This window comes from Phragmites australis, chromosome 13 (genome assembly GCF_958298935.1).
Source record: "Phragmites australis chromosome 13, lpPhrAust1.1, whole genome shotgun sequence".
NCBI lineage: Eukaryota > Viridiplantae > Streptophyta > Magnoliopsida > Poales > Poaceae > Phragmites > Phragmites australis.
The window spans coordinates 19,875,002-19,894,938 of NC_084933.1; the positions used below are offsets into that span (position 1 = coordinate 19,875,002).

Consider the following 19,937-nt stretch of genomic DNA (forward strand, 5'->3'; position numbering starts at 1 on the left):
GTCTGAAGTTCGGTCAGTCAATGACGTAATTACCCCTAAAGGTATCAAGATAATTAGAATAATACCTATTAAAATGGACGGTTGGATCACAACAATGATACTCTCCATCATCTAGTATCATGGTGTACTGTAAATGTTCTCTCGTGAGAACGTTCGAGGCAGCAAGCTCCCTCGTAAACAAGTACGACAAAGGCCATGTACGAGCGGGGAATCTTGGCTTCCACCCCATGCGGAAAAATCAAACTGTAATGTCTCAAAACAAAATAATTAGCTTGGTGTGGGAGTAATCGAGGCCTGGTTAGAGCTCGATTCGTGAGAGAAAAGGTGACCAAGTTCAACCCTAACCTCCCCACGTCGCTCGCCTCTTTTCCTCTTGCTCGATCGTGCGCCGCATCTTCACCTTCGTCATCCGAACGTGGCTGCAGCTGGGCACGTGAAGGAGAGGATCTGTTGGACTTAATCCTTGTCGTAGGTCTTAGGAACTCGTTCACTTAGTGCGGAAGCAAATAGTTCGTATACGGTTCATATACGGCTATAACGTCGTTCGTACATGTGCAGAGTTCGAGTCGGAATCGGATCGTGGGATGACACGATTCGCGTTAGGATTCGGAGTTAGCAAGTCACTATAAATATGAGTTGTAATCTCTTAATTGTAAGCAAGATACAGAGTCTTGCAAGTCACAAGTTGAATAAAGTTAAAATGTCCTCCAAATAGTTTTTGCCTTGTTTTATTGTTCTCATCAAGTTTCTACCGTTTGATGTTCTATTCGCTTTTCATCGAGATACACGAGTTCGTTCTCGCCGAGTAGTACGCGACTCAGGAATTGCTGGACGTTGCTAGTCAATCGGCGTGATCGAGAGCAACAAGCACACGGCGGATAGCCAGACTAGTCATGGTCGAGCACATATGACTGGTCACTCAAGCTAGTCGTGATTGGTGGTCGTGAGTTGGCGTGCTTCCATACTTTGGTCGCTCAGGTGGTCGAGGAACCTGGTCACTTGCGTTGTCGCGATCCTGAGTGGTCGCGCACGTGATCTAGTGGTCGGACCCAGCATCTGGTATCAAAGCCGCCAGTGCGTAGCACTAACTCGTGAAGATGTCGATCGTATCTCAGGGAGAGGTGGCGCGGGAGAGCGGTGGTGAGGCGTTCCTGTACCCGCAGTTGACGATGACTAACTACATGAGCTGGGTGATTCGCGTGCAGACGATGATGGAAGATCAAGGCAGCCAGGAGATAGTCAAACCAGCAGCCGGTGAGGTCGTCGACGAGAAGAAGGACAAGAAGGCGAGGTCGCATCTCTTCCAAGCGCTCCCGAAGGATCTCCTGATACATGTGGCAAGGAAGAAAACTGCGAAGAGGGTCTGGGATTGTCTCAAGACAACATCCGTAGGCGCGGATCACGTTAAGAACGCGCGGCTTCTAACGTTGAAGAGCAACTTCAACGCCATGCGCATGCAGGAGGGAGAGAGAGCCTGGACCAGTACGCTGGAAAGCACAACAGCATGTCTGTCAGGTACGCAAACCTAAGGGAGACACTCGACGACGTTGCATTGGTCAAAAAGCTGTTCGACACCGTGCCGGATCGATTCCTGAGTGTGATCACCGGGATTGAGCAGTTCTACGACCTCGACAATATGTCGTTCGAGGAAGATGTGGGGCGGCTTATGGCGTTTGAAGAATGTACTCACCCACGTGCATCCGGTGGCAATAGCATTAGCGACAACTAGCTACTGTTCACTCAGGCCGAGTGGCAGGCACGGTAGAAGAAGAATGGTGGCAACTCCTCATCAAGCAATAAGGGTAAATCCCACCTTGCTGCAGATAGCAACAACCACAGCCGGGGTGGTCATGGACGCGGCAAAGACCATGGCAAAGGTGGTCGCAGCGTGATGTCGTGCAATGACGAGGAGAATGGCTCAGGCAGTTGTCGTCGCAACAAGATCCACATCAGGTGCTTCAACTGCCACAAGATGGGGCACTACGCGAACGAGTGCAAGGCACTGAAGAAGAAGGAAGAGGAGACTCATCTCACTCGTGCTGACGATACCGAGCCAGCCCTGCTACTCGTGGTGTCAAAAGAGCTAGCATAAGAACAACAACACCAGCTGGGAGCCGTGCTGTTGAATGAGGAGAAGTTGAAGCCGAAACTACACGATACAACAGAGGGAGGCTCCAGCTCTGAGGTCTGGTACCTGGACAATGGGGCCATTAATCACATGACCGGTGATAAAGATAAGTTCAGAGAGCTGATCAAAGGTGTCACTGGCAAGGTGAAATTCGGGGATGGCTCCACGGTACAAATCATGGGCTTAGGGTCTGTCGTGTTCAGCTGCAAGAATGGCGACCAGTGGCTGTTGCAGGAAGTCTACTACATTTCAAGACTGATTACCGAGGTTGGACAACTTACCGAGGTTGGACACAAGGTGATCATGGATGCTGAATATCTACGTGTGTATGATCATAGTCCTGCATGGTTGCTTATGAAGGTGAGGCGAATTCCAAATCACCTCTACAAGATCAAGCTGCATCAAGCGACACCAGTATGTCTCTTAGCCAACCTTCAAGACCCGGCGTGGCTTTGGCATGCGAGACTCGAATATGTCAACTTCATTGTTATGAAGCTGCTCGTTGACAAGGGGATGGCGGCAGGAGTGTCGCCGATCACACACCCGAATGAGTTATGTCACGAGTGTTTGCTGGCAAAGCAGGCGAGGCAGCCGTTCCCAGCAGCGGCAAATTTCAGGGCGGAGAAGCCACTGGAGCTGCTACATGCTGACCTTTACGGGCCGATCACACCTTTGCCTCTTGTCGGTAACAGTTACTTCATATTAATTGTTGATGATTACTCACGGTGGATGTGGGTGTTCATGATCAAGTCGAAGGACCAAGCTTTCTCCATGTTCAGAAAGTTCAAGTTGCAGGCTGAGAACATGAGTGCGGAACGCACCAAGACGTTGAGGGCTGATCGCGGCGGCGAATTCCTCTCTGCTGAGTTCACCCAGTTATGCGAGGAGACCGAGATCAAACGGTACCTCACCGCGCCATACACGCCACAACAAAACGGCGTGGTGGAGCGGAGGAATAGGAGCGTGATGGTGATGGTGAGGTCCCTCCTCAAGAGCATGAACGTGCCTGGAAGGTTTTGGGGAGAGGCGGTACGGCACGCGGTGTACCTGCTGAACCGTTTATCGAGGAAGGCGTTGGACGAACGCACCCCGTTCGAGGCTTGGAATGAAAGGAAGCCGCATATGGCGCACTTTCGTGTGTTCGGCTGCACTGCACACGTGAAGGTGACAACGCCACTCTTGAAGAAGCTCGATGACCGAAGCCAGCCGATGGTGTATCTTGGCGTCAAAGACGGCTGCAAGGCGCATCGTCTCTTTGATCCAAGGCGTGGAAAAATTCATATAAGTCATGATGTTAAATTCAATGAAAGCATGGAATGGAGCTGGTGTACAAGAACAGGTGGCAGAGAGCCGTCTAATTTCTTTGTTGAGGCGATTAGCACTGAGCCATCGGTGAGCGGTATTATGCCACTCGTGGGTGGTCCGGTAGGTGTGCAAACGCCCATGACACATGATGATCAAGCTCCTTCATCAACTTCGCTGGCCGACGAGGTGACGCCAGAAGGGCCAGTAACCAAGAGACACGCTGCGACATGCACCGCAGCCGACTCTCCAACAACTACCACCAATCTAGTGGTGCTACCGGCACCTGAATTGTCGATGGATGATCGGGTCACACCGCTATCGAGCGGGAGCAGCAGCACAGATGAGGGCCCTGTGCACTACAGGCACATTGACAACATCATGAGAGATGCTCCAAAGGTAGATCTCGATGAAGACGTGGAAGAAGAGGTCATGCTCGTGGAGATGGAGGAGCCGTCTTACTACCTTGAGGCTGCTGAACAGCAGGTCTGGGAGGATGCTATGGCCAAGGAGACCGAGTCCATAGAGAAGAATAACACATGGACTCTCACAACGTTGCCAGGTGGTCACAAGCCAATTGGGCTCAAATGGGTTTACAAACTGAAAAAGAACTCAGATAGAGATGTGATCAAGCACAAGGCAAGGCTGGTCGCAAAGGGATATGTGCAGCGGCAAGGAATCGATTTTGAAGAAGTGTTTGCACTGGTGGCTAAGCTGGACACCGTACGCGTCATCCTTGCTGTTGCAGCCAACCGAGGTTGGCAAGTTCATCATCTGGATGTCAAATCGGCATTCTTAAATGGTGAGCTCGAAGAGGAAGTATACGTGACCCAACCGAAGGGATTTGTAGTGAAGAACAAAGAGTATCTTGTGCTCAAACTCAGCAAGGCGCTGTATGGACTTCGGCAAGCACCACGGGCCTGGAATATCCAGCTTGATAGAAGCTTGAAGTAACTTGGATTTGTGAAGTGTGCTCAAGATCATGCCGTATACATAAGAGGAACAGACCGACATGGAGTTATTGTTGGAGTATATGTTGATGATCTCATTGTGACAGGAGAAAGTCCAAAGGAGATCATGGGATTCAAGCAACAGATGATGAGTGAGTTCGAGATGACCAATCTCGGATTGCTCGATTACTATCTTGGGATTGAGGTAACGCAAGAAGATGGACGAATTACAATCAAGCAAACAGCGTATGCGAAGAAGGTTCCTGGTCAATTCGGTATGCCGGATTGCAATCCCACAAAATTTCCCATGGAACAAAGGGCGTAGCTGCATAAGGATCCAAATGAACAGTCGGTTGATGCAACTGAGTATTGTTGCACCATCGGTTTTCTGAGGTATTTACTCCATACAAGACCTGATCTTTCTTTTGCTGTCGAGGTGGCAAGCAGATTCATGAAGATGCCCACAGTGATGCATTACAGGGCAGTAAAGAAAATTCTTCGGTATTTGAAGGGCACCGTGCATTATGGTATTGTGTATACCAGAGGAGGAAAACAGAGGTGATCACCGGCTACACAGATAGTGATCTGGCTGGTGACATGGATGACAGGAAGAGTACTGGAGGTATGACTTTCTATATTAATGATAGCCTGGTGTCATGGAACTCGCAAAAATAGAAAACGGTGGCTTTGTCTTCCTGTGAAGCTGAGTTTATGGTGGCAACGATGGCGGCATGCCAAGCACTGTGGCTTAGAAGTCTGTTGGAGGAGCTGACAGGAGAAAAGCCCAAAGCAGTCAAATTATTTGTTGATAACAAATCAGAGATTGCTTTGATGAAGAAGCCAGTGTTTCATGGCCGCAGTAAACATATTGACACCAAATTTTATTTCATCCGTGAGTGCGTTGAAGAATGCCAGATTGAGGTAGATTTCATCTGCACAGAAGAGCAGCGAGCTGACGCTCTAACAAAGGTATTGCCGGCAGTGAAGCTAGCGGTCATGCGACATCTTTTGGGAGTTCGTGATCTAGACCCACGACAAGATTAAGGGGTGTATGTTGGACTTAATCCTTGTCGTAGGCCTCGAGAACTCGTTTCACGTCAGTGCGGAGGCAAAGAGTTCGTATACGGTTCGTATACGGCTATAGCGTCGTTCGTATGTGTGCAGAGTTCGAGTCGGAATTGGATCATGGGATGGTACGATTCGTGTTAGGATTCGAAGTTAGCAGTTCGCTATAAATATGAGTCGTAATATCTAAATTGTAAGCAAGATACAGAGTCGTACAGGTCACGAGTTGAATAGAGTTAAAATTTCCTCCAAAGAGTTTTTACCTTGTTTTATTGTTCTCGTCGAGTTTCTGTTGTTTGACGTTCTATTCGCTTCTCATCGAGATACACGAGTTCGTTGTCGCCGAGTAGTACGCGACTCAGGAATAACTGGATGTTGCTGGTCGATCGGCGTGATCGAGAGCAACACGTACACGGCGGATAGCCAGACTAGTCGTGGTCGAGCACGTAGGACTGATCGCTCAAGTTGATGTGCTTCCATACTTTGGTCACTTGGGTGGTCGAGAAACCTGATCGCTTGCGTTGTCGTGAATCCGAAGTAATCATGCACGTGATTAGTGGTCGGACCCAACAGGATCCACATCTCCACCTGAACCCATTTTGCCCTCGCGCTGCTGCCTGGCTGTTGATCTCGGTGCGGCTGTGCCTATTGCGTAGGTGCGTTTGGCCTCCTTCCGAATCACGGCAAGAGAAAAGGTGGTGCTGATCGTCCCTACGCATTGTGGTGTTGGCTGCAGATCGCCGCTGCAGACCAGGAGACAAGCAGGCAGGTGCACATGGCAAGGGAGAGGAAGAATAAGCTTGCGATCTCATCGCTTGGGTTGGGTATGGAACCAAATATTCTTTTCCCTGTGAGTTCTGTCGTGTAAGGTTGCTTTAGGCTGGTGTTTAGGGATAAATCCCGTTGGAAAACGTGAGATAATCATTGGGGAAAAGCTGCTGTATTTTCAGAACAGAGCATTGTCAATCTAGTGGTCGTTTGGAGACCTTTTGGATGATCGTTGGGTGCCTTTTTTATGCTCTTTTAGGCCGAATAATAGAATACGATGTACTAGAGAGTAGTAGATAATTTTATTATCTTTCCGTAGGGTACTCATTCTCTTAATTTGACTGTATATGTTGGGAGTTATGAAATCCGGAACTGTGGCTATTCGCAGCACAGTAGGGGAAAAGGGGTGGTTAACTTATGGCTCTGATTATGCATAGATAGCGTCAGAATTAATTTTTTTGTTGAATACTAGTTGTAGAAAAATTTGCGTAGATAATTTTAGCATGCTTATTTATTGTATTACCTATTGTATGAAAATAGATATGAAAATAATGAGCTGACTGGACTGCAGTCGATGTTTTAGTGTCATGACTGTTTTTGCAATACGAATTATTTAATATTCGCAATACTTTCTAAGTAGAAAATATGATATATTAAGTATTGTTTTGTTTATAAGTTGTCACCTATGATTATACATCATGGGTGCAAGTTTCATATTTTTATTCCACAAGGACAACAAGCCATTTAACATTGGGAGGGGGAACATCGCGTTTGAGCATAGCAACGTGGGTTATTCTTTTGCTATGAGATGCCCAAAGTGTTGAAAGATTTCGGTATTTGCTTTTAACAGAAAGTACTGTTCCCAATCGTCTTTACCTTTGTCGTCAAGGTTCATTGGTAAAAGGCAAGTAACATAGGGGTGTGACATGTTACGAAGCTTTATGTCTTGCATTGTTTTACAATTAAAATATGTGATATTACAACCATCATCATTAACTTGGTTGAGTGTACGCTTGAACCATATGATGTTGTCTTTCAATCATTACTAAAGTCGTTGTTGTCATGATGTGATTTGTCATATTATCTTAACTCAATGAGTTTTATGGTGTGTATCGGGGTTTATGGTGTGGTTTATGATTAATGATGCATCATGTTTGCATCCATATCATTGCATATGGAGAAAATACCAGGTTATCGTAATTAACTGCAACCTCGTATACAATGGAGTTTGCACAAGAGCTTGGATGCTATCCATAATGCTCTTGGTGTTTAGAGTATTTTTGCATCATTGCAATATTCTTGGATTTGGTGATAATGTAGTCAAAGGTGTCTTTTACTTGGTATTGTGTCACTTGGCTTATTTGAAATCTGATAATAAACTTATATGTGACTATGAAGGTTTTATAACAGTTGCTTACTGAGATTTATATCTCACCTCTCTCTTATCACTTTTAGGTGTGGTTCCGATTGAGGATAAACGTGCATGACGGGCTAAGGGAGTTAGATGTCACTTTTCACACCAACATCATTATGAGATTTAGTTTTTCATCTAGTCTAATAATTAAGAACTTAGACTACGAGTCTAGTCGCTTATGATTAAATTTGTTAGTTCCTTTATGAAACAATTTACCTTGGTTTGTGGGAGATCTAAATAATTAGCACTTGCTGAAATATTTAATCATGGTGTCATTTTTGTATCACTTATAGTGATTATATTGGTGCTTTCGTTTATAGCTTAGTTTAGTGGTTGTAGTAGCACATCGGGTGCCTACAGAGGGCCCGAGTGTTACAACAACAGTCAACCTTAGTATAGGAGATCACCTCCTGCAACAGTATTTGACGATTTTGCCATGGTACGAGTGGTACCTAAGGTACCTTCCAAGCACCGTAAAACTTCCAGAAAGTTCACTTCTCACTTATGCCATTGAAGTTTTACGGTACTCGCCACCATCAAGAATAACTTTTTTCCTTTGTAAGTTGCACAATATAAGTAACACATGGCAGTTGCTTATAAAAGTATTTTATAAATATCAAAAGTTGATATTAACTACTTTTACATTTTGTGATAATGGATAAAAATCTGGCTTCAGCCTCCAAAGAGACATCGAACCATTCATTATTACAAAGATTCAACCATTAAGCTGAAAGCATCACACACACATGATGAAAAATAAAAGAATGTAAAATGGGCCCACAAAGTTTTTGATGAGAGACATTATTAGCAAATCCAATTACTAAATCTCCATCCATGTAAGACGAAAATCTATATAACCGTCGTTTCCAACGTGCGGCATGCCAACTTTATCATCTCCTTATCCTCTTCACTTTATTCCATAGAGACTAGTAGCGGAGTCAGTATGTTCCCCTTTATATTACCTTCATATACCTTTTACATGATCGAACAAAAGTTGGTCTCGTCGTAGATGACCATAGGCGGCAGCGGGCACCAACACAGAGGTGGCTGCAAGACCTTGGGCTCTTATGGCTTCTTCTTCTCCTTCACTTCCTCACCTGCAGGATGTCGAAGTGGTGGTGGAGATTCTTGCGCAGGCACTTGACCAGGCAGGCGGAGTCGACATTCACGCTGACCATCTCCAGCATGTCCTTATTGTCGCCGATGATCCCCATCGAGGTGACCCCTGCATAGACGCATGTATCACTATGCCAGAACATCACATTAGTGATGGGTGATAACCGTCATTAGTGATAGTTACCGCACCCGTCACTCTTATTGCATCACTAATGATAAAACATTAGTGACGGGTTGAGACAATTCGCATATATCAAGATCTAAGAGAATGAGTAAAATTGTTGATTCCAACTCAAACCGTAGAATTCATCATGCATATATGAGCAAGAGGAGGAGGAGAGGGAGGAGACAATCCTTCAAAGGCCAGGGACAAACACCAACTTCAAATCGCTGAGATTTGATTTGACCTCAAAAGAATCGCCAAAAAAATTACCCCTTTGTCGAGTAGTCGTGGCAGACAGACACTGTTTGATCGTGGTGCTTGGGGAATAAAACAGCAGTAAACATCACTCATTGGTGACAAATTATAAGAACAACCATCACTAATGAGTGAGCCATTAGTGACTGGTCTCATAACAAACCGTCACTAATGAGTAGCCCCGGGAGGGAGCCGCCAAGGCACATTTAGTGATAGGTTATAAGGATATCTATCACTAATAACTTAACATTAGTGACAGGTTATAAGGGCACCCGTCACTAATAACTTCTACAAGAAGAGATCGACTTTCAGAATAGAGGCATGCATGCAAACAGAGAGTAGTTCAACAGATCCCATTCAACAGAACTAAACTGAACTTCAATGGACGACATCCTAAAGTAATGTCAGGATTTAACAATCGTCTTCACATTCAAAAACACAGATATACATCCAGAAACTTGAATTTAACTCAAGTCAATCATACAATATAGTTATGCATACATTACGTACTTACCAAAATATCTATACATTATTACACTTGAGCATTTGCCGGAGCACGTAACCTCTGATATTTAGTATAGTTAAAGTCTACAATATTGTATCCTAGTACTTCATCGATATACATTAGCGCATGAATTAGTGCACTCTCTTTTGCTTGACATGGATGACCCGATGCTTTACCATAGACATTAAACAATGTCTTATTAGCTGATTCATTTCTATTTAGATGAAACCTTATATCAGTCTGAAAGTTATCTTCAGTGGTGAAATTCACTCTGGGGCCATAAAAGCTTAACACAAGATGTTTAATGGCTTGATCTAAGATAGCATGAAAGCTAATTGCTGCAAATGTGTCACCAAAAATATCCTACAAGCAAAGAAAATAAAATTATGAAAATAATATATGCTAACAGTCATATATATATCAAAACAACCGGATTAGATATTACTGTATCATATCATATTCATCGAACAGAGCAAGCCTCTCAGTCATCGAAGCCAAATCCTCTTCGCCCTCCTCAATCACTTTTATTAAAAAATAGTTGTAGTCAAGCAAAAATAACATATGCTCCTCAAGCACTTTCAGGCACCCTTCAACGGCGGTTTTTTGGGAATGCAATGAAATCGGTGATGCATTACCACATGCCCTAATATTAATATCCCCACTACTTTCTCCCCTTAAACATATGTCAAAAGAGATAGATAGCTTCATAAAATTCCTTTCATCTAGAGTGGATTGCACCAAAGGTATAGTACCACCTATCGCAGAGATTACCTCTTTGAGCCAAAAGATCGGTTTCAACACCTACATGATATGATGATATGAATTGAGCTAATGTACTATAAACTCAATTGAATTGTTATGTCCCAATGAGTCTTACTATGAGCCTAACAATGAGGGAGAAAAAGAAAAGAGGTTACTATGATCTGTCTCGATCGTGGCCGGTGGGGGAACGCCACTAGAGGAACGCCTAGAGGGTAGTGTATGCCTAGATCTTGAGCCGATGGAGGAGTTATCGGGATCCATCCAAGTCTACCACAGCGACGGCAACGACCCCCGCCATTACCTTGATCCATCGCCCTAACCCTAGCGGGTAGAGGGGGGCGATGGCGTACATCGGGCTGTGGTGGAGGGGGAGGATAGCGGCAACATCGGCGGCGAGGTGCGAACGGCGGCAGCGGCGGAAGGAGGAGGCGAGTGGACGTGAGTGGAGATAAGAGTGGTCGAGAGAGAAATAGACGGATAAGAATGGTTGAGCAGATAGGAGTAGTCAATGAAGAAACTAGTGACGGGTGATAATGACACATGTCACTAATGAGTTAGTTATTAGTGACGGTAACAACTACGACCCGTCACTAATTACTTTAATATTAGTGACGATTGGATATATTTAGTGATGTGTGTCCTATATACCCACCATTAATAACTGAATTATTAGTAACGGATATTAATATGATACATCACTAATATCTTTAGTGACCGGTCGTTCCCTCGCCGTTACTAATGAGTCCTCATTAGTGACGGGTCTTGACCGAGTCCTGATCCGGACCACACATTAGTAACGGATCAACACTAGACCTGTCACTAATAGTGCCCTAGTGACGGATACTGAGGAGCCGTCACCAATAACATGTCTACTTTGATGGTTTGTTACGTGGTGCATGCAGCCATATATACACCAGAGCACATACTGTTTTTATTTTTTTTAGCCGCAGAGCACATACTATATATTACCAACAACAAACTAGAATTATTCATGCATAGATCGATCCACGTACGTGTGAGGCGTGTGATGAGTGCATACGTACCGTCTGCTTTGGCGTCCCGCATCATGGCCTGGGAGTGGCTCTTCGCGTTCGACCTGCTCACCTTGATCACAATCTTTTGCTGCGACAGCAACGACAACAAAAACAAATTAAGTGACGCGAGAGAAGTAGAGAACAGAAACTAAAGGAGCAGAAATCAAAGCGGTCGCTTCACTACCTCCATCATCTGCAGCCGATTTACGTAACTACGTGCCAATAATGAAGAAGAAACTGAGGAAATAATTGCGATCGACAGAGGGGATCTGTCTGGCTACACCGATCGATGTTTTGCTGGTGCAACGACCAAAAGCTGCCTTGTGAATCAGCTAGCTACGCTGGCAGCTCATGTATATACAAACACGCGTGAGCAAGAGCAAAACATGGTGTCCCGGACTGGTCTGTAAAAAATGAGCAAGGAGTGGCGGATCAGAAAAAAATAACATGATGTTCTGAATTAGTCTGCTAAAGATTTAGATGTCTTATTTGTTTAAGTTAAAAGGTGTTATATGGACTATTATATATGATGGAAAATTTATCCGTGGATGGGCCTGTAAATGAGTTGACCGCGACGGACGGGGATCGTACAAGAGTACTAGGGAGCGAAGGCTAAAGAGAACACAGATGATTAAGGATTTGTTTGGTTACCCGCATGCCCTCAGCTTGATTCGTATGAGTCATGCAGGTTGAGTTGAGACAGGCTGAAGATATGCAATAGGGTCTGTTTGGTTGGCTGCACGTGCTCAGTCTGACTGAGAAGAGATTGTGTTTGTTTGCCCGCATGAGTATATATTACAATATAAAGGAACTCACTTTTTTACCAAATAACCTTGGGTTGAAAATATTTTTATAAATTAGTACATCACATGATAAGAATATTATTAATTTTTTTATGATTTTTGGAGAATTTTAATTAAATATTAACTTAGGCTTTTTAGATCAAACTAATTAAAATGGGTTGCTAGTGAGCTCTAGTTCGTTTATGAAAATGTTTAGAATTTTTGGACCACTCTTGTACTTAAATAAAATCGAGAGTTAAATAAAAAATTCATATATACAGTAAATTTGTACCGTTCGGAGCAGGCCCGGCGGATACGGCCGAATCTCGCGTACGTGCAGAGCCAGGCTGATGCGATGCTCTTGCACGGGCGGATGCAGACGCGAGCAAGCGAACCAGGCAACCAAACATCCATCTCACGACTACGATTGCATACGTCGGTGCTTGGACGAGTCGAGCTGAGTAACCAAACACGCTCTAAGCTCCCAAGGAAGCTATTACAACAACGAACCCCCAACTAATTGGACACAGAAAAGGACCTGAGAAGACGAGACAACGACAAAGTCCCACAATGTGGTGTGCTTTTCGCTGGACAAAGTTGTGAGTTGCTGCTTCTCCGAAGGCACGGCCGCGGAGTAGTAGATTTTTTTCAAAGTCGTCGAGCGACCTGATCGACCGACAGCAACGCAGCGAGCATGTGCGAGTGAATCGTGATACGGTACACGGATAAGATTTACCGATACAATGCAGAGCCTTTAGTACATAGCCCAACGCTGTTAGTCGGAGGTGTGCTGTGGTCGTGTACACCGCCGCCGCCACCCAGGTTTGAGCTGGGTTCTGTAGTAAAAAGTCACCCAGTTCCTCTGGGCCAGGTGTTCTATGTGTTATCCTATTCCAATTCCTCCCTTAACAGCTCGGACGCAGTGAAGATAAGAGTCAACGGTTGGTCTCGCGTCGCTTTATAGGTCCCTTGTGGGACCTTCAGTGCATAGTACCAGCATGTGTAGAAAAGAGTAGTATAGTTATGGACGATCAAGAAAGCATTATGTTCCTTTCGATGACCGATGAAACCGTTCGTCAGCCATCGTCGTCACCATGGGACAGGCTTGCTTGGACCTTCTAGCCTGCGATTTAATGCTGAAAAGATTAGCGACACACGCCCAGCATTGGTTAATCCCGCTACAAGAAGTAGTCATAGGTGCCGGTTTAAAAATGTAATATGTGATGGTTTTTTAACTGACACTAATAATAAATATTAGTATCAGTCTATAACAAAGAACTGGTACTGATATTCAGACTATTAATATCTGCTCATCATAAAAAATCGGTACTGATAATCTAAATATCAATATCGTTTCTTTATCACGAGCCGACAGTGTTGCTATTTCCAAAAAAAGATCTACCAGAAACAGTCCACTCGATGTATCGAGTATCATCTCACATCATTGAATATTAATTCCAATCATCTCTCAACATTAAACAAACATTTGCAATAACTTAATCTCGATTTATTCAATACAGGGAGAGTTCATCCCTATTTATTCAATATAGAGAGAGATCATTTTGCGACATACACGAGTGTCTACTACTTTCACACATAAAACACAAGCAGAAAGAGATAAAGAGATACTGGTGCTTAGAATGAACATAGCAGAGCTGTTTTAAGGATCGATGTGTTTGCATGTGCAACCAATTGGAGCTGCCTTGTGAAGGAGATAGCAATGCTCGCGGCTCTTATATAAGCGGCAATTGAGCAGAGAAAGAAGGGAAAAGAATAGCTGCTGAAGACCAGAGAACCAGGCGACCGTACGTAAGAACATTCGTAGCAGGTAAGGTCCCAAGTAAACAAGCACCGGCACTAACTAACCAACGCGTTCTCACCAGATTCAGACCGCTTTCTGATCGAAAGGCTCCATTGGTTTAATAGCAAACTGTGCTAGCCGCATCAACGAAGCCATAGTTCTGCTGTGCAACCTTTTCTCTAGCAGAAGTCATTTCCAAATGGTGCTTTTGTTTCAAAAGTGGGATGGTGAATGTGAACGCGCACGAGTCAGCGACTGGTCATTCTGTGAAGCCTGGATGAATGAATCTAATAGTTAGTAGTTACACTCACATGCAGAACTATGGCTCAGTTCCGTACTTCGCCGAGTTCAACTGCCACCCACTTGCCTGCTCCATCCGTATACAAATAATTGTCACGTTTTGACTTTTACTGTTCAAACTAAAAGGCGCAGGCTGGATTTAGCTTAACATGAATGAGAGGGAACGAGGGGCTCTTCAGCTCTTGGCAGGACAGGCTCTGAACGGTCTTCTCCATGCTAAGTTCAAGTAACTTGCTTCTGGTGCTATTCTTCAACAAGATGTCGATGGATGTTCTGTAGTTCTATGGTCCAGTAACATTCACCAGCAGTCTCCACAAGAACAAGAGCCTCCACTGAAATGATGGAATCTGTTGGCGTCTCGGACCACGATTTTCCTTTCAAATAGCTTGGATACTAGCTTGGTGAACTCGTGGCAATCGCCACACACCCTGAGGTTCTTGGCTATCCTTAGAGTTGTGCCTGGACGAGTGTTGATCAAACCGAAGGCTATTGCAAGCCTCTCGCTGTGTTTATGCAACATATCTATCTTCTCCTCTTCGCTCACATCGCAAAGAACAAACCTTGTGTCCTCAGCGTACCCGCCTTCTTTCCTCAGTCTTTTATTTCGGCGAGCTTGAGATGGATTGCCTCTGAGTCTCTGTGAGAGTGGTCTCTTGTGGTGAAAGTGTGGACATCATTTCCGATCTCAATCCAACTGCATGCCGGATCTTTTCTCAACCCCCGTCCTGTCATCATGGTTCTAACCTCCCTGACATTGTTCCACTTGCTCATCTCAGCGAAAACATTTGATACAAGAATGTAATTGCCTGGGTTGTCTGGTTCCAGCTCAAGAAGCTTATTGGCTGCAACCACAGCAAGGTCGTGGTTCTTGTGGACACGACATGCCCCAAGCAGCGCACACCACACAACAAATTTTGGTTCCATAGGCAAAGACTTGATGAACTTGTAAGCCCCCTCAGTCCAGCCTGAGCGGCCAAGAATATCAACCACACAGGCATAGTGCTCCTGCCATGGTTCTAATCTATACTTGTTCATCATATCCAGATAATATTTACCCTCATTGACAAGCTTTGAGTGACTACAAGCATGCAGCAGAGCAAGAAAAGAAACATGATCAGGAGCTACACCAGTCTGTAGCATGCTATTGAAAAGATCTATGGCTTGCTTGCCATGTCCATGCATCCCAGTTGCATTAATCATCGCTGTCCAAAGAACCACATCTCTACATTTGGCCCCATCGAATACTCTGAGAGCATAGTTCATGCTTCCGCAACCAGAATACATATCCACGAGGGAACTAACCACAGGACCTTCCATAGGAAAATTCCTTCTGATAAGAAAGCCATGAACTTGTTTTCCTTTTGTCAAGGATGACAAACCAACAATAGCCCCTAAAATACTTACTAGTGCTACAGCATCAGGTTGAATATCTGCCTTTTCCATCTCGGCAAATAACGAAACAGCTTCATTTAACATCCCGTTATTTGCACAGCAGTTTACCATACTAGTCCAAGTAACAATGTCTTTTTTCTCTACCCTCTCAAATATATTTTGCGAATGGAAAACCTCACTGCACTGCCCATATACATCTGTCATTCAATTCTTCAGTACCAAATCGAGCAATCCATTTCTAATAGCATAAGAATGCACTTGCTTTAGCAGCGAGAGGTTTTTCAAACCACTACATATTTCTAAAGCGCTTCCAATCATCATAGAATCCACCTTAATCCCTTCTTTCTGTACTTCTCTAAACATTTCCAATGCATCAAAATGCCAAGAACTCTGAGCAAAACAATCAAGGATTGTTGTCCATGATATGTGGTCTCTAATACTCATGCTTTCAAACACCCGTGCAGAACACTCCATGGAGTCACACTTTATGTACATGTCCATCAATGCATTCCCAACCAGCAAATCAGTATGAAGCCTATGCTTTATGGCATGTGCATGAACCTCTCTGCCATTGTTTAGCCAACCCAAATGTCTCAATGCAGAGGACAAGCTTACAACACAAGCATGGTCAGGCTGAAAACCATCTCGAAGCATTTCACCAAAAAATTCAATGGCATCAGCATATAAACCGTTTTGGACATAAGAGGAGAGCATTGAATTCCATGATATGTAACCTTTCTCATCAATCTGACGAAACACTCTAAGAGCACTATCCACCCGGCCTCATTTTGCATACATGACAAGCAAAGCATTGAGTTGGATGTTAAACTCGCTACCGCATTTGAGAAGTGCTGCATGTAGCTCCCTTCCCAGATTCAGCAGAGCTAGCTCTGCACAAACTTGTAGCAGCGCGACGGTCGTGTAAGAATTCATACCGAAGCTGGCGCTCTGCATCCCTCGAAACAACCCCAGAGCTTCCAGGATCCTCCCCTTCTGCACGTAGCCCGATATGACCGAGTTCCAGGACTCGACGTCCCTCCCGTCTTGCAGCCACTCAACACCCGCAGCGCAGAATCCAGCATGCCGCAGTTGGCATACATTCCGATGAGCGCATTAGCCACAAGGGTGCTCCTGTCGAGCCCAGTCTTCACAAAGAGCCCATGCACCTCGCGCCCGCAGCGCCCGTCCCCCTCCGCCCCGCACGCCTTGAGCACCGACGCGAGCGTGCACCCGTGGGGCGCCACCCCCGGCGCCGCCGACGCCCGCATGGTCCCATAGACCCGCACGGCCTCGCCGGCGTTCCCGGACGAGAGGTACGCCCCGACGAGAGCGTTCCAGGAGAAGACAGTCCGTGCGGGCATTCCGTCGAACAGGCGGCGCATGTGGTCGCAAGAAACCCATCGTCGTCTTCGTCCAAAGAACCGGTGGCCAGGGTGTGCGCGTGGACCTGCCTTCCCACTTGTGCTGCCTTCCTGGCGGCGACGAGATCGAGCACCCAGCCGCAGTGGTCCCGAGGAGGGGGCCGACGCGGCCCGGCGCCCGGGAGGTGAGCAGGTGGAGGGCTTCCCGCAGGTTGCCTTCCTTGCAGAGCCGCTTCAGGGAGACGGAAGTGGGGGTGGGAGGTGGGAGGCGAGGTGGAGGGAGGGACGGGGGAAGGGGTTCGGCAGGGGATTGGTGGGAGGGAGAGCGCGGCGGTGGCCATGGCGGGCTTGGAGGCCCGTGGAGTCGGACGCTCATGCCAGTGGCACCGCGGTAGGGGAAGATAGAGTTTTTTTATTTTTATATTTTTTATTAAAAATTTAAATAAATACATTTCTCGTATGAGGAATCGTAAAACTAGACGCCTGTAGTCCTCTCAGAGGGCTGAGAGAGCGGGAGGCCTAACTGCCCGTGCCAAACGCCTTATCGCCCCCTGACAAGGTGGGTAGAGGTCCTTATCGCCCTCTCAGGAGGCAGTAAGGGCCTTCCCGCCCGCGCCGCTCGGCTCCCCCTCCCGGTCTTTTCTATAAAAGGGGCTAAAATTAGCTAAAAATCTTATTTTATTTAGAAAAAAAGAAAAAGTTGAGAAGAGGGAGGAGAAGAGAGGAGAGGAGAGGGGAGGAAGAGAGTCCGGCGAAGCCCTGTTACATTTGAGCCGCGGATTTGAAGATTATTTTCGAGTAAGCCTTTTCTTCTTTTTATTGTTGTTAATTAGTGCAGTAGTAGTATATGATATAGGTTTTAGACATGTATGACCTAGGGTTTAGAAAATTGTCAAATTTACTTAGAAAATTGTACGATAGCAATGAAATATAGAATATTATTTTTACTATATTAGGTTTGGAAATGTAGATTTTATTGAATAATAATTGTAGGGTTGTAATGTGCGACATAGGAGGTAGCATTTAGAAAATGGTAGCGTTTAATTTGCACACGGTACAATATAGATTGTATAGAGTGATATTTATAGGTTAGTTTGGTTAGGACTAGTATTGAAAACCTATTGTTATGTATGAATCGGTGTCGGTAAATTATTTTTTTCGATAATTAAAAATATAGTTTGTTGGTCTTAACATTGGTTATGTTTGCGGATGTTTCCAGGGATGACAGATAAATTAATTTTTCAGATATATTATGGTGAGGGTGAAATTAGGTACGGTCCTAACGGTGTAGATCTGTCTGGATTTCATCCTGTCATGAAGGGTCTTAGTAAAGCTAATGAGAGGACCATTGTGGGTGTGTGCAAATGGTTCATGCGGTTTTTTCAACTGAATCCGCAACAACATGAGCTGAAGTTGAAAGCTGTCATCAGCCGTGCTAGTCATGGATACTTTGGTGAGCTTGTTCCCATCGAAGCCACATCAACTTGGAGGCAGTATATAGATATATGTTGTGAACGTGGCCTGCCGCTGGTTTTGTTAGCTGAGGCGTACCTGAAAGATCAAACTGAGGTAAACTCTGCGGAAGCAGTAGCAGGACCAAGTGAGGCAGTGGAAGATGAATCAGAGGCGACTAATGTCGGGTCCAGTGAGGATGTTAGTGATATTCCAGAGCTGCAACCGATGGATGTAGCTGATGAAGGGAGGTACATCCCTAGCATCATTGAAGATATGGAGTTGGAGGATGAAGAGTTGGAGGAAGGCCTTGCCGATGGGGATTCATCTGACGAGAAGGGTAATGCTCCAGTTCCTACAGAGTGGAGGGATCATGAATTTTCGAAGCTGGTGATTAGCGAGGCTGACCAGACACCGTGGCAGTACTATGAGAACGAGGTGTCACAGGGTGCTATGTACCCTACAAAAGAGGCAGTTATTGATGCAGTGAAATTCTGGTCGTTGTCTCTTCGGAGGCAATTCAAGATTGTTAAATCCAGTAAAAGGGAGTACGATGTGAAGTGTTTGGTGCCGCAGTATCCTTGGTGGGTGCACGCATTCAGAGGGAAACGGGTAGACTACTAGTAGTACTCAATAGTTAAGGAACATAATTGTCATATTGAGGAAATAGAGTTTGCCCATCAGAACCTGTCATTTGCCTTCATTGCAAATGTTATGTACGGGGAGATTGTGGACAACCTAAGGTATGAGCCACGATCAATAATCCGTGCTATTGAGCAAAGGTTCCAGTACACAATAAACTATGCGAAGGTATGGAGGGCGAAACAAAAGGCTATTGAGATGAGGTTCGGAACATATGAAGATTCATATCACAATCTACCTCGTCAATTAGCCACAATTTGTGGAAGGAACCCAGACAGCTACTATGATATCAAGCATTACTTCGGTGACGAGGTACTGGCAGCCCCCTTCATCCCAGTTTTTAATACTTTCAGCAAATTAAGTTAATATTATGGTCAGGTTACTTCGGTGACGAGGCAGGTCCGTCTTCAGCGGCCCCACGCCCGACCCCACCTGCAAAGTTCGAGCCATACTACGGCACAACAGCCTGACCTTCTTCTGCTGCACCGGCATACCACGCAGGTACAATTATACAATTTTTACTACTACTTCTAATACCACATTGTTCGTATCTAACATAATTATTTCTTCGTAGGCTCCTCCAGCCAGTACACATGGACGCCAGCAGAGTCTTCACAGTCCTCATATCCTAGTCAGGAGGATGAGGCTGGCCCGGACGCCGCATACGACCTCGTTCGTGACTTCTTCGGGGGCACACCTGACTACGACGTCCTCCAGCGGTCCTAGGTACCCAGTGCTCCCCTTC

At 45.3% G+C, this 19,937-nt stretch overlaps 1 protein-coding gene and 1 pseudogene across 1 annotated transcript; one reads left to right on the plus strand and one right to left on the minus strand.

The window, feature by feature from the left end:
* The first annotated feature begins 1,097 nt into the window (after positions 1-1,097).
* Positions 1,098-2,092, plus strand: LOC133889508 (uncharacterized). The gene is made up of 3 exons (XM_062330005.1): positions 1,098-1,392; positions 1,461-1,682; positions 1,824-2,092. The coding sequence occupies exons 1-3, from the start codon at positions 1,098-1,100 to the stop codon at positions 2,090-2,092; spliced, it is 786 nt and encodes a 261-aa protein (XP_062185989.1).
* Positions 2,093-13,718: 11,626 nt separating this feature from the next.
* LOC133889708 (pentatricopeptide repeat-containing protein At3g63370, chloroplastic-like) lies at positions 13,719-17,496 on the minus strand (annotated as a pseudogene).
* Between the last annotated feature and the right edge of the window lie 2,441 nt (positions 17,497-19,937).